The following is a 15,436-nucleotide window of genomic DNA, read 5'->3' as shown; positions in this document are numbered from 1 at the left end:
ATCTCATAATTTGTGATAATTTCTTTCTTTTTTTTTTTTTTTTTTAAGTAAGAGAGGGTCTTGTTATGTCACTCAGGCTGATCTCCAACTCCTGGGATCCTCTTGCCCCTCCACCTTCCAAGTACCTGGGACTACAGGCATGTTACCATGCCTGGCTCCAATTTGTAATATTTTCACTTATATTTTCTTTGGATTGTGTTAATGATATAACGAACTCTTGCTCCGTTCATTTGTTATTTGTTGCAGTTTTCTTTGGCAAGTTTTAAGCCATCTCACTTTTTGATCCTGGAGTGTAGAAACCCAGTACTGTGCTTACTCAGGTACCTTCATTTGGCCTCACTCACGTTGTGATGCAGTGGGGTGCCCCTGTTAATTGTGAGTTCATAGCAAATAATTTGTTTCTGAAAAGATTAAAGCACCACACTTATAAAATTATTTGCTATTTTAAAATTTGACATTAATAAGACTTGCATTTCAATAGGAGGATTTGAGTTAGAGTGAAATGGGGTGACATAGCCCTAGTATAGAAAATTTCCTTATACCTATGATGTCACTGCTTTGCATTACTGTGCATACTGCTATTCAGGGGGAAAATGAGAGAAGAAAAAGACAAACATTTAAACAGAAACGATTATGCAATTAACAGGTTCCCCCTTTCCCTACTGCCCCAACCCTTGTGATGCAGCCCCAGGAGCCAGAGGGTTTTCACTTCCTGTCGCTTTGTTTTGTTCACAGCTCTGTCCAGAAGTTGTGACACAGAAGGCAGGGCATGATTCTGATCCTTAATTGGGCTGTTTGGCTCTACACTCTTAATGGTCAGTTACACTTGAATGCTGCAGCCAGGCAACTCTCAGTATTGTCTCTCTAGTCTCAAAATACTGGGTAAAAGTTTGGCCTAGAACATTGGTGTCGGAAGGGTTCGACCTCAGAGGTTTTTTTTAGTTCTAAGCTCCTTAAACTGTGCTGTGTACACTGAGGGATATTCTAAGCCTTACATTGAATGTGGCATATTAGCCCTTGACCTTGATAGAGGAAAACTTTGGCCAGTTATTTTTTTCTTCATATTACAAAATAGACATCAGAGTATAATGCAAAATGCATGAATTTTAAAGATAAATAGGTCTTCAAAGAAGTTTGTCTTTGGGAGAGTCACTTTAAGCTGGGCCACTGACCTCAAGAGACCCTTCCTGTTTTTTCTCCTCTGTTCCTGGAAATTTCTGTTTGCATTCAATTATTCATTCGCAGTTGAGTGGGATAGCCACTAGCTATTCTATTTACAGTTTTGGGCTTTTATGAGGATATTCTGAGACACTGGAAGTGAGCAAACTATATTTAGCCATTATCCAATAAGCAGTTAAACTACAGATTTTTGAAAAACCTGAGAGTGGTAGCAAGAGGCGTTTTCTCTTGGTTTTGAATAAAACCTACCAGTCCCTATTGGGTTGTTTTCACAGTTTAAACAGTGAATTTGAAGTAATTCTAGGTAGGGGAGGAAACACTTCATATGCTTTAGAGTAGATGATAAGAGAACCATTTGGCTCTAAATTAAAACAGATTTGTTTGGGGCAGGGGGTGGAGGGGGTGGCTTCAGTCCTTTCACATATAGGTCCCTTTGCCATGAGTGGCCTTTAACATGCAAAAATGCACTTAAGTCCTTTACTATAGAATAATAATGGTGGATGTTATGAAATTCTTTGTAATTGAGGCACTAAAAATATTTTGATCATGATTGTTTACTAATCAAAGTTGAGTTTTCTCACATCTTCATTGGTAATCCAGGAGAAAGGGGTTGCATTTCCACAGTATGGCCACTATGGGGGAGTACAATTGGTTTCATGTTTGGTGGCAAAATGAGGACATAGCTTGTGGTGTAAAGGTATTTCTGTTGAACCAATTTAGCACAACTTCAGTAAGCACATTTCAGGTTAGGAAGTTTTAAATAAATACTTATACTTTCTTTAAAAGCTCTTTATACCTAATCTGATATATTTAAGGCATTAGTATTAGAAAAACAGATACAAATATATATTTTACTTAGCATCAAGCATCAGTTGTGGAATCTGAACAAGATTCTGTTCTCCTTACTAGCATTTTAGCTTTGTTTCCCTAAGCTAGACTATTTCTTGAAGGATTTAGGTCTTGGATAAAAGGCTTCCAACTTCTAACTGCCTTTTTTTTTTTTTTTTTAAAGATCGTTACAGATGCTATGCAAAAGTAGTTTTTCTCAGTATTCTGCCATTTATTTTTATTTTAGCCTGTAAAGAAAAAGTATGACATTATAGCAGCATTTTCTTTTGAAAAGCGTAGGGATTATTAAGCACTGTTGTGATTTTAACATTTATTGACCAAGACTGAAAAGTGCCACCCTGCAGGTGTTGAGCTGGAATCAGAAAGTTGGGTGCCAGCTTTGGGTGTCAGGGTAATTCACAAGCTGCCATAGGGGGAAGCTGTAGGTGTGTGTCTGATGTCGACATAGGTGTTTAGATGAGCTCACCTCTTAATGGGTCCATGGTGCGTGCTCCCTTGCAGTCAGGACATTCTGTGAGTCATCGATCAAAACACTGAAATGAAACCAAGGCTTGCAGGAAACCAAGTGGCTGGCCTGGGGACTGCTTGTTTTGTAAGAGACAGTTGAGGCAAATGTTGCTGCACAGAGTTCTGCCCACTGTCCTTTGCCCTGCTAGAATCTCCACCACGCTTCACTTGTTAGGCTTTTCCACCTGTTTCTTGTCAGCCTCTTCCCTTCTTGCCCTAGTACATTCTGTCTTGGTGTCTGCTTAGAATAATGAAAAAAGCACTGAACCAGAAATTGGGAGGCAGCTTGTTCTGGCACCTTTGCCGACCAAGTGGGTAACTTTGGGCTTACTTGCCTGACCTTTTTCTGGGCCTCAGTTTCCTCGCATTTAAAATGCATAAGGTTTTTCTTGTTCTTTTCCTTCCATCCATTCTCCTACTTACAGTTTTCCCCTTCTGCTATCCACCTGCATGTTTTCTCATCTCTTTCACATTTTATTTCCACTGCCCTTCCAACTTTTCCTTTTTTCCCCTTCTTAATCTTCTTAGGTTTCTCCTTGATCTCCCTTTCTCATTCTCCCCTACTCGCCTCCTCTTCTCCCCTGACCTCTGGCTTCTCCTTCATTTTTTTCCCCACTGGCACGCCCCAATGTCTGGTTTTTATTCCTACCATCTCATGCCAGGGATCTGGAACTGCAGCAAGTCATGGAGAAGAGATTTAAATTTTTATATGTTGCGTAATACTTAGACCATATAAACATAATCACTTCTCTTTTGAAAGGAGAACTTGTGTACGTGATGTGTATTGAATTAGATTACAAGCAACTGTGGGTACTTCAGTGTACTCCAGGCTCACATTACTATTTGGTAGGCTGGACAGCAGGCAGGGAAACATGGTGAAGGCAAGATAGATATTCCCATTTCTAATTTTGGTGTAACTTTTTCTTAATTCTGCCACTTAACATTTTATTCTATATGAACCTTGGTGTGGTGCATTGCTGTATTAAATGTTACCAAACTCCCATTACTTGGTCAAGCATTTGAAATTTTGTCTTTTTGTGAAGTTTAGATGTAGAGAAAAAGTTTAATGATGTGAAGATCATTAAATGTATGTGGATCAGGTAGTGTGTCGTTGATGAGTTAACTGAATACTTTTAAGGAATGATGAACAGTTCTGTCGTCTTCAGTTCTTCCTTAGGTATAACTCTGCCTGACTGTCCTCCCCTCCCACTTGGTCTCAGGGTTGTCTCAGGGTCCTAGAGAAGTACGCCCAGTAGAAACATAATGTGAGCCACATGTGTAGTTCTAAATTTTGTAGTAATCACAATTGTTAACAATTTTTTAAAAAAGAAAAGACCAGGTAAAAATAGTTGTAATATCTTATTTAACTCAGTATATCCAAAATATTATCATTTCAACATATAGTATGTATAAAAAGTTATGTGATTATTCTTTTTCATTCTTAGTCTTCAAAATCCAGTGTTTTATGCTTAGAACACATTGAGATTGGTACTAGCTTGATTGCAAATGCTCAATAGCCACCTATTGCTAATGGTTATTTGTAATGAACAGCACAATCCTAGATGATGGTTTGAATAAAATAGTACGTTTTAATTCAAAAATCTAATGTATTTTGTCCGTGTGTGTTAAGTATGTTTTACGTGTTTAGCAAAATTCAGCTAAAGTTACTTTATGTTGACTTACTGAGAGCTGTCAAGGAAATACCAGGAATGTTTGAGTTTTACAATGTTGGCATTATCATACTCTTGAAATCAAATAAATTTTGCTTATATTTGCAGTGCTGAGCAGAGTATCTTCCAGAATTCTGAAAACATTCTGGGTCATGCCAATATGGCAAAGTAAAAATGTTTAGTAGTTGGGCTCTATAAAGCTTACATGAATTGGCTGACTTTGGGAAGCTCACAGATGCTCAGAAAATGTATGTAAATTATTTCCCTCATGTGATTAGTTTATATAAAGTTACTTCTCCATGTGTATAGCTGTTCCTATTTGTAAAAGTAGGATGTGATTGGTTTAGAGAATTATTAACTCAATCCCTGTCCTGTGTGATGGAAGCCGCAGTGGCTGTCATGTGATTGGGCAGGTCTTGGTACCTATCAGTGTAAACACATGGCACAGCCTGTCCCATGCCCCTGCTTATCTCCTTTGGAGAGAGGGGGTTGAGGCATTTTGAGCAAATCTCATTGGTAAAGTTGTGTATGCATTGCTCTTTTTTTTTAAAGAGCCATTTCCTTTCAGTTTTAACCATATCACTGTGTCTGCAAACAGTTTGCATTCAGTTTGTCAGGAGAGCAGCTTTCTGTTTTGATGATACCTTCATCTTCGAAAAAAGACATGCTTGATAAGGTAGTTCAATGTTAAGATGTTTTACCTAGAAGAAGATAGTGAAGATGAAGAGAAGGTTCCTGAAGACTCATTAAGTAAAACTCAAGATGTTTACCATGACAAGGCCCCTCCTGGTATCCTGGTGAGTTACATCTGTCATTGTCCCCATCCCCTGAGCTGCTCAATCTGGATGCTGCTGAGAGAAGAGGGGAGGGCACCCACCAAAAGAAAGAGACTAATGCCTTTAACCTGGAAAATGTAATGTTGTAGTGAATTTTATTAACTTTTAAGTGTTATGTAGAACAGAAATCTTTGGCTACTTGCCCTACACCATCTTTCTATGTTTTTCAATTTTTTGTTATTTAATAAATAGCTTTCTGCCTAGAAAAAAAATGACATTGCTGCTTTAAAATGAGAATTTTTTAAAACTAGGGTTCACATTTGGTTTCACATTGTCTTTGCATGTAAGTATAGTAGTTGAGGTATAAAAGTCATTTAAAATTTTTATGGTTTTTATTTTGGTCCCAGCCAAAATTTTTTGAAAGCTAAGGTAATATTTTGAAACTGGCATTTTATTCTGATATATTATGGTGAGTGATTGCAGTTACTTTCTTTGTGATTATGTACCAAAAAAATCTTTATAAGCTTGAAATATGTGGGGAAAAATATAAATTTCTGAATTTTTTTAATCTAGAGTTTTCTCTCTTGTTACAAGATATAAAATAGAGCAAATTATATAAGTTTAGTGTAAGTTCCAGAAATCTGCATTAAGGAAACAAAATCAGGTGTTTTAAGGACAATATAATTTAACTCTACCTGTTGAACGTTTTCCTTTAAAAATAATGTGAGGTAAAAGTGTATTTTAAATGTCTTTTTTTAAAATAAAGGATGAATTTTCTATGAAAACAGGCATAAAATCAAGACAAAAATTGATTTCTAAAATTTGTGGTTCATAATCTGATTTTAGTTTTAAAGTTATAAACAATTTTTATTGTTACCTTTAAAAATTTTATTACATTCTGTGTGCTTTTTGCTTTTGCTTGTTTGGTAAAAGTGTACTTGTTCAGAGTTCTCAGAAACTAAAGGAAAGATGTTTGAATATTACTGGAAGTCAGGTGCTACCCAGGGAGGCAATCTGCTTTCAAAATCTACATTTTAATATTACAGAATGTATATACATACAGGCTCATACACATTTAATGTAAAGGTCAAAAGGGAGAATAGTGAACATAGCTGACTCTTTATGAAATGTTTTAAAAATGCACTTAGTAAGTAGCACTGACACTCACATGAAGTGTCCGTCACAGGAAGAAGTTCAGGGACTTCTTGCTGCTGGTATTTTCCAGAGAGGTCAAGGGGTGTTTGCTTAGTCTGCATTTTATTAACAATTCCCTTTTATGTTGCTGTTAGAACATTTGAAGTCCCATGAGTCACCTCCCTGCCCCATGAGAAATGTGAATTTTCTGAATGGCTGATGTTTGGTCTATGGGATTTGATACCTGCTTAATAAGCTGTAATGATTATATAGGAGTTTGACTTTATAACCTGGGTGTGTGTGGAAAGAGGCAGAATCCTGGTTTTCAGGCCTTACAAGGCACACGCTTTTGGGCACTGCTCTTATTAAAAGGGGACAGTTTGAGTTTTGAAAGAGATTTCTCATGGTTTATGTGTTTGGAATGTAAATGTATACATCTTATGATTTTAAAAACCATAAGGATATTGCTTTGTTAGTAATTGGGAATTTAAAAAAAAAATCATGTTTCCATGTTTTTTAAACAAGTGAAGATAGTTTATTTGGTAAGGTGTTCTTAGCCAAACTTGTAGTCCTAAGAAGTGCTTATAGAATTGGGAGTCTTTCTGCACTTTAGAGCTGGAAGGGACTCAAGGGGGTCACCTGGCCATTTTGATTAGCGAGAACCCCAGGCACAGAGGTTGCCCAGGTCTGTTGCGCAGACCTGTTCTCACCGGAAGTGAGACTTGACCTTGGGCCTTCACATCTTCACCAGCTGCAGGGGATTCCAGGAAGCCTTGAGAGCAGCAGTGAGTGCTTCTCAATCCTTTTCTCTCTGAGCTCTTTATTAAAGGACCTGGGCACCTTTGGTTGACTCCAAAAAGCTCAGTGAGATTTAATAATGTAAACAGTGGTAGGAGGTAGCAAGTCACCATGTAAGTGGGGGATGTGATATGAGGCTGAGTGCTTCATACTAAGTTTGGAAACCCTGAGCTTCAGGCTGGGGGGGTGGGGCGGGAATGAGGCTGGGTGTATGGAACCCCAGCCATAGCACATTGTCATTACTCATTGCTTCCTGAAATCCTAAAATAACATGAGGTAAATGGGTCCAAAACTAATCAGGTTCCTCCTATTTAGCATGGGCAGTGGATTAACTAAATTAATTACAAAAGTGATTAATTGAGTGGAATTTCATTTCCTCAAAGAAATGATGTTATTAAACTTTACTGTCTTGTAATTAACCATAGATCTCAACTAACCAGAAGTTCTGAGTCCTGGAACAAGGAGGAAGGAAGGGGCTAAAGCAAGAATTTCCTCCTCCTTTCCTGGATAAGAGCCATGTTTCACCAAAATTTTTGAGTTAAACATTTTCTGAGTTCCATTTTCAAAGTCATCTTTTTGCTCCCACTCTCTACAACTCACAACCTTGATGCGCTTTAAAATTATGCCTTTCCTTTTCCTTCCTAACTCCTCTAAGTTTTAGGAGTGCTGGGTCTTTGTGCTCTTGTCACTGGGTGTGAGTAGGTGATAGCTCCTTAACCCCTGCAAAGGTAGCTGTGTTTGAGAGACAGGATTCTAGTACATTTGCAGGTCTGTTTTAGTAGGCTCATTAGCCAAGTGAGAATATGGACTGAAAACATTAAGACCTGGTAAGAGGATACATTGTGGCTAGGCAGCACAGGGTTGGGATGTTACTATTAATAGGCAGTTTAGAGGAGTAAATTCTCTTAAAATCTTCATTTTCACAGCATGCTTGCCTCTTTTAATTCTTACTTACAGATGAGCTCAGGAATTTGGGAGAGAGTGGCTTTGAGACTGTGGCCATGAATATGTTTAGGGGGTGGGGAACCTGTGGCCTTGGCCACATGTGGCCTTCTGGATCCTTGAGTCTGGCCTTTCGACTGAATCCACATTTTACAGAACAAATCCTTTTAATAAAGGGATTTGTTCTATGAAGTTTGGATTCGGTTGAGGGACTGCACTTGGGGACCTGTAGGGCCACATGTGGCCTTGAGGCTGCAGGTTGTATACAACTGCCTCCACACAGAACTGTATAGTCCATGTCTAAAACTATTAGTTCAAAGGAAACAAAATTCACTTCATCCAGCAAATATTTATTGTGCCACAACTGAGTCCAGTAGATGGGTTACAAATAAATTATTTTTGTTTGCATTAACTGGTATGTCTGAATTATTTGCTGCTCTGGGTTTATGAATTACATACACAGCCGGACAGATTTCCAGCAAATGGCTCCATAAATAGTACCACTTCTAGTTTGCCCAGATGGTCCTGATTACACACTCTCGGTTAGCTGAGCTCTTCCACTCAGTTGGTTAGAGTACCTGGTTGAGTGTAGACGTGATCCAGGTGTGGGGTCATTCAGCTTTGTGCATTGGGAAAACATGTCTTAATTCCATCACTGTGCCTTTAGATGAGTTGGACACAACTCTCTGAAACTGTCTAAATAAAAGTTTCACCCTCTAGAGAAAACACTGATTTTAGACAACTTATATGTTACATTCATATCTTAGGTATTAAATATTCAAAACTAACCCAGATCCACTAGAGAGAAAATTATAGACATATTCTAGAGTAGGTAATTTGTGTGTGTTTTATGTTGCTTTTTTTATCTAATCAAAAGTAGAAACCAATATTTGTTTTTGTGCCTTGTTCTAGAAAAGTAATTATCCCTTGTTTGAAGCCTATTACGTAATCTAGAATGATTTGCTTTAGACATTATAGGGAAGATATTTTTTAAAAGGTAGAAAAAAAACAACATGCTGATCTTATTTTATTAGAATATCATTTTAGTTCTGTGATGAAATTGTGTTTAGAACTTTGTGTGCCTTTGCTGTACCATCCTAATCTTAGTGCATATCTGTATGGAAGAGACTTTCTTCAGAAATCTGCCTAAGATGAATCCCAGGAAACCTGAAGAGAGAGCTGTGTAATCTCTAAAATGTTTTAACATTCTCAGGTTTATCTGAACTGTACTTGAACTGCAAATAGAGAAGCTATCTCCAGCTAGGTCAAGGGGCAATAGGTGAGATTGTAGAAGTCATTTGCCATTTTGATTTCTTATAGATTCTAACAAAGCATGAAACCATAACCATTATAGAACTGATAGTCCTACAATTGAAATCATAGTGGAAAAAGTAATTCCTTCAGGGGAAAGAGAGGCAGGAAATGAACAGGAAGACACCCTTCAACTCTGTTCACTCGTGAAAACAGGAGGGGACTGGGAATCATCCACTCACCTGTGGTCATCAGACAGCTTGAGATACGCTGACATTTTGGGGTCAGCTGGGGGCTTTGAAGAGTACTTGCTCCTGTAATCTGGGGGTGGCCTACTCGTCAGGATTCCTCAGACTGCCTGCGATGTTCATCCAGGTGAGAAGCTACTCCCGAGGACAGTGATTCCCAGGTCTTTCTGATCACTGAAATGAATCCCTGCTGAGCTTTCAGTAGAAAATACAGACTTCCCAGACAGGCTGAAGCAGAAGTGAAGGCAGTAGTGGAGCCTAGGAATACTTGTTTTGTGTTTAAAACTAAGCTATAGATTTTATTCATATTTTTTTCACTAACATCGTTTTTCTGTTTCAGGATCAGTTGTCATTGTCTCCGTAGTCTCTTCCAGTCTCCTCAACTGTCTGTGACAGTTGCTTAGTCTTTTTTTGTCTTTCATGACCTTGCTGTTTCGATGAGTACTGGTCAGATATTTTGTAGAATTTCCCTCAATTTGGGTTTGTCTAATGTTGTCTCATAATTAGATTGAGGCTATGTTTTTTGGGATAAAAATACCACAGAATTGATGTCTTTTTTCTCTATTGTCAGTGTATCTAAGTTTCCCTTGGATCACTTGATTATGATGGTGTCTGCCATGTTTCTCCACTGTAAAGTTACTATTTTTCCTTTTGTAATGAATATATATCTTGAGGAAAATATTTTGAGAATATGCAGACATCCTGTTTCTCAAACTTTTGTCTTCTATTTTCAACATTCATTAATGGATCTGTAGTATATTCTAATAGTGAGTTTCTAGTTCCTTCGTTCGTTCTTCATTAATTGAAATTCATCTGTAAGAGAAAGCTGTCCCTTCTCATCCACTTATGTATTAGTTTAAATTTTATTTATGTCTATCTGTGTGAACTCATGAATATTTTATTCTGTGGATTATAATATTTATTTTGTTGTCATCAGGTCTTCCTGACGTCAGTCTCCTGCGTACCTCTGCTGCCTTAGAGCTGTGCCGACTCCTGATTGAATTTGTTATAGTGACTTCTGAAGTGCTCTCTGCCTTGAGCCTCCTCTTCTCCAGTTTGTCCTCCCCACACGATCTGATCATGTCACTTCCCTGACCAGAACCATTGAGCACCATTGCCAACCAGATATATTTGCATGGGGTCCAAGGCCTTGCATCATCTCACTTTTGCCTTTCAAATTTAGCATTTAAAGCAAAAGCTTTTGCTACATGCTTTCTGTCTGTCTGGGACTGCCTGCTGGGAACTTCCTTTTCTTAGCCTGATGAACCCCTCACACATATTTCCACCCTTAGAACAATATTTTCTGCTCTCTGAAGCCTTCCTGACTCTCCTGAGCAGATTTTTTTCTTTTCCTTCTCTGGTCTTCCTAAAATTCACCAAAATAGCATTATCACAAGGCATTATGTAAGTTAAGACAGTATTTGTTATATGTTTCTTTCAAGAACCAGAGTCCTTTGTGAGAGGAGGACAGAATTTTGTTTCTATTAAATGGACTTACTATAGTACCTGGCATGAAGCTGGTGCTCAATTTTGACTGTACACAGCTAAATTTTACCAGAAACAGGCCAGTGTAATGGACCTTTTGATAGCTTGATTACAGATCCTCTGTTGTGTTTTCTTTGAAGGAATTACACAGTTGTCTTATGTGATTGTTTCTAAATTAAACCTGTTAGGGATATCATTAATGCATTGAGAGGCCTTTCTGGGATGTAGCTTCTTACAGACTTCCTCTTTCATTGTGTCAAAAAAGCTGTCTGGAGAAGTTGGTGTATTCAGGAAGTTTGCCAGGAGGCATTGGGTTTTAGTTTGCAGATTCTGTATGTCCTAGAAATGGAGGGAGAGCCTTGTTTGACCAGCCCAGGCAGAAAGACACCTGCCTTGAGACCTTTTGGGCTCTTGCTCCACTGAGGGTCCAGCACAGGGATGGGGAATACCTTTTCATCTTAGAAGGCTGCATTCAAGAAACTTCAATTAGGTACACTTAAAAATGTACATTATTTTGTAAAAATCTAACTACTGTGTAATTTCAAAAAATGAAAACTATTTGTTAATTTTAAACTTAACTAACCTTTTAGTGACTTTGTTGTGTCTGCTTTTTGTTGGAAAGCATTTGAATATTTGGTTGCAGCCTGGAGGGGCCCCAGTTTCAGTTGATCCTCTAGATGGGTATGGGTATCAGTCATTTGTGAATTTAAGGGTGTCTTGATTTGGGTTAGGTAGGAGAATGCATATCCACAACAATAAGTGGTTGAAAAGCAAGGAAGCATTTTCCCGTATTTCAATTTGATCTTTCTTAGCATCAGACAATGACTTTAAAATGTCACCTACTGAGAGCTCAATCAATTCCATCTGTTGTTCTTTAGGCGCCTTGGGTGGTACCAACTAGGTGAGAAGTCAGTGAACCTTTCACTGTATTCTCCAATTAATAGGTTTGTAACAGCGCTGGGTATTCTTCAGATAATTGGCATATATCATCTTGCTCATCAATGACCTTTGCTAACTGGGGAAAACGTTCATCCGAAATTTCCTTTTGAAGAAATGTTTGGAAAAAAGATAGCTTTTTCGAAATGCTTGGATATTTTGCCACATATATGTAGAGTGTTTTACCTTGCAAAGAAATATTCAGGTTTTGATTTGACATATCACACAGAAATGCTGCATTCCTATAGAAATCTTCTCTCAATAATTCACATTGCTGATTCTGTTCTTCATAAAATTTAACTGTCCTTGCAGAGATAAAATGTTTAGAATTTTACAAAACTGAGGATGCCATGTTGCATTTGCACAAATATAGTTAAGGATATTTATAACTTGTTGCAAAGTGTTACCTAAAATAGTAGCTTTAGTACAGATTTTGCTGATGTAAGATACAATGAAAAGAAATGAGAGCATCTGGATCTGTTAATACTTCTTTTTTATCTGTGCAATAAACCCTTTATATTTTCCTGTCATGGAAGGTGTACTGTCCATACGTACACTAACTGAATTTACCAAATTCAGTCCAACTTCATGACATTTATATTGAAAGTTGTTAAAGATACCTGTTCCCCATGTTCTGTTCGTGAGAGTGCCCAAAGCGAGTAACTCTTCGCAGCAAAGAAAATCTTGTTTTGATCCAAATGAAGTTTAAAACCTGTGCTGAGTCAGTAGTATCAGTTGATTCATCCAAAGCAATTGAATAATATGTATTTTCCTTTTGAAGTATTGCATGAAGTTGTTCTGTTAAGTTGAAGGCTAATTCATGCTGGCGATCAGTTATAGTTCTCCTTGGAAGAGGCAGTTGTTTGTAGTTTGAAATGTAATCAGGGTCTGAGCATCCTAGAGCTTCAACAATGCATTCTTTCACAATTTCCACATCACTGAATGGCTTCCCTTTTTTCCCAAGTATATAATGTACTTTATAAGTTGCTTCAGTGGCATTATTTCCAGGTCTTATTGCTGCTTGAAACAAATGTTTTTGCTTTTGCTTTTCATCTTTTAATTTCTGCAATACAACCTTCCGTGCCTCTCCCTCTAATTGAAAATACATATGGTTCTTATGAGTGTTACAATGCTGATGAGCATTGAATTTCTTTAATGTTGATATTGTAGTATCACAAAGCAAGCAAATCATCTTTAGCAGAAACAAGATAATATTGCAATTCTCAGTCCTCATTAAAAAATCTGTTTTTTTCCTTCAGCATTCTCTTGGTTGTCTTTGACATCATGGGCTGTTAAGCAGACAGAATTAAAAAATACTGTTGAGCTGTGCAACTATTATAAAATTCCACTTCAAACAGAAACACAGTGCACCATTGCCAAAGCTGATAACAGCTCGACCCACATAAACTCTCTTGTAACCCAGCCTCGTGCGGTAGTAGCGCCAGTCAGACGGGGAAGTTAGAACTAAATCATGAGTGTAGCAGCTATCAGTTTAGCCCTTACAGCTTACCAGTGTTCTAATTGTGCAAGTCAATCCAGGAGGATTATTTTGTTAAAACTTATTTTATTCTTTGGTCTTTTAAATACATTCATTTTAAAAATATAAAATAAACAAAAATGTCTTAATAAAAATAAAAGGATTTGTTCTGTAGAATTTGGATTCAGTCAAAAGACTGCACTTAAGGACCTACCTAGCAGGCCACATGTGGCCTGAAGGCTGCAGGTTCCCCACCTGTGGTCTAGGAGCTGTGAATTTCAGATGTGCAACTATCAGCATTTCCTCATGGGACCACCTCAGCTTCAAGGAGATGAGATGGGCATTAATGAGCTATCTATTCTGTGGTGTTCCTGGGGTAGTGGGTCAGGTTCTTCCTTGTGTTGCTTCTGTTTCCTATTCTTATTTTATAAAGTGAGAATATAAAGTAATAAAAATTAAGGAAACATTGGCATTATGCTACAATGGGGGAAAGGGAAAAAAAACTAAGATACAAAATAAGGCATTTGCTTGAATTTAAACGTCTGAGAGCAGGTTCTCAGGAAGGCTGGGCTCTTTGTCAAGGCTTAGCATCGCTGTCTGTGGCACTGCTTGCTACTTACTCATAGACTCCACTCTTCTGTATAATTTTCCATCCCTTCAGTCTGGCTGAGTTGTGATCTTTCATTGTTTGTGATCCCTGTAGCATCTGCTGGGCACAGTGTAAATGTTTTATAAAATGTCTTGGTTAAGGTCCCACAAGATGTGGGCAGGCCCCTGGGTGAATTTTACTCCCTGCCCTCCCTGGCCAGGGAGAAGCTTGTGGCAGATGCTGCTGTGAGTCCCATTGCTCCCTTTTGTCACCCACTTCTTAGCCTCCAGAATCCTCCAGATTCATATTTGGCCACTTCTCGGTTAGTCTGGGATTTCTGGAGGAAAAACTATAGGGACTGAGTATAACTTGAGTTCAGCTCTCAGATTTTTTGCCCTCAAGGACACCAGTTGACCTTGAGACCCAATGATTTAAGTCACAGATGGGAGTTAGTGGAGAAAGTTGGGACCCTGAGTCAAGGAGGAACTGGGTTCTAATGAATAGAAATGGAAAGTAAACACCTCTTGTCTCAAGTCTCAAACATGGAATGAATCGTGCCTGCCTTGCATAACCTACATTCTTTTTGATCAAATGAGGTATGTTTGAGAAAGTTCTTGAAAAATATTAAGTGCTAATCACATGCACAGTGTAATCATGGACATCCTGGAGGTGTTTGGTCCAGGAGCATAGGCACAAACTGGAATAGGTAGCAGGGTCCTGATGTCTATTTCCTGAAGCGTCTAGGGGTCTCTGTTCCCTCCTAGCATATTCCTCACATCTGTGAGCAGCAGGCTAGACAGAACGGCCTGTTCTTTGATAAAAGCTATTTTTACCTCTGTCCACAAGTCTGGCCACTTGTGATGCTCCCAGAAACTTCTCTTTATAGCATTGAACCATGGTCCAGTGGTGGGAGGGTTAGAATTGTAGATGCTACCTCTCATAGTGGTGTGAGGAGACTTGGAGGGTGGTTGTTGCTTCTTTGGACTCCCTGTAATCATTTTATATTTATGTGGCAAAGTAGCATTAAGTAAAAATGATACTCAGATTACTGAAAGCAGCCCACTTACAGTAAGAAATCTGGGAGCTTTGTGAAGAAGGCTTTTATCATGGTTGCTTAGAGTATTTCTGTCACTTAGAGATACAATTAAGGGCATAGGTTCTAGACTCAGACTTGAGTTTGCATATTGGCTCATCTGTGGTGACCTTGGATATTTCTGAACCTCCATTTCCTCACGTAAATGGGAATAGTAATACCACACACAGATGGGGATTTGTGAAGACTATATGAGATGATATATATATTGGTTAACACCACACTTATCACATATATGAGGGACATGTAAGAACCGTAGTTGTGGTGCTTGTTGATAGTGGTACTGCTAACTAGTAATACTAGTATTGAATGTGAACGCAAACTTAAAAATTAGGAAACAGGTTTTGATGGTGCTTATAAAAGTGATACAGACTGTATCCATTTTTGTATTGATAATTTATAAATTATTGTAGTTATATTTTACTAACTACCTTGTATCTCTGTTACTCTTTTCCTTAACAAGAGTTATTTTTGATTGAACCTATTTACTGGTGCATTTCAT

At 38.2% G+C, this 15,436-nt stretch overlaps 1 protein-coding gene across 4 annotated transcripts in view; it reads left to right on the top strand.

The window, feature by feature from the left end:
- The window catches only part of LPIN2 (lipin 2), an 85,965-nt gene that overhangs the window by 22,610 nt on the left and 47,919 nt on the right, over window positions 1–15,436 (top strand). The window contains exon 1 of one of the 4 annotated variants that reach the window (XM_069468540.1): window positions 4,706–5,002. The exons of 2 other annotated variants lie outside the window; for them this stretch is intronic. In XM_069468540.1, coding sequence (XP_069324641.1) covers window positions 4,898–5,002 — 105 coding nt within the window. In that variant the 5' untranslated portion in view covers window positions 4,706–4,897. Of the gene's footprint in view, window positions 1–4,705; window positions 5,003–15,436 lie in introns of those variants that run through there. One more of the 4 variants, XM_069468538.1, reaches the window with a different exon arrangement.

This window comes from Eulemur rufifrons, chromosome 5, assembly GCF_041146395.1.
Source record: "Eulemur rufifrons isolate Redbay chromosome 5, OSU_ERuf_1, whole genome shotgun sequence".
NCBI lineage: Eukaryota > Metazoa > Chordata > Mammalia > Primates > Lemuridae > Eulemur > Eulemur rufifrons.
The sequence above is the reverse complement of the archived record's forward strand: the minus strand, read 5'-3'. Positions and strand labels throughout refer to the sequence as shown.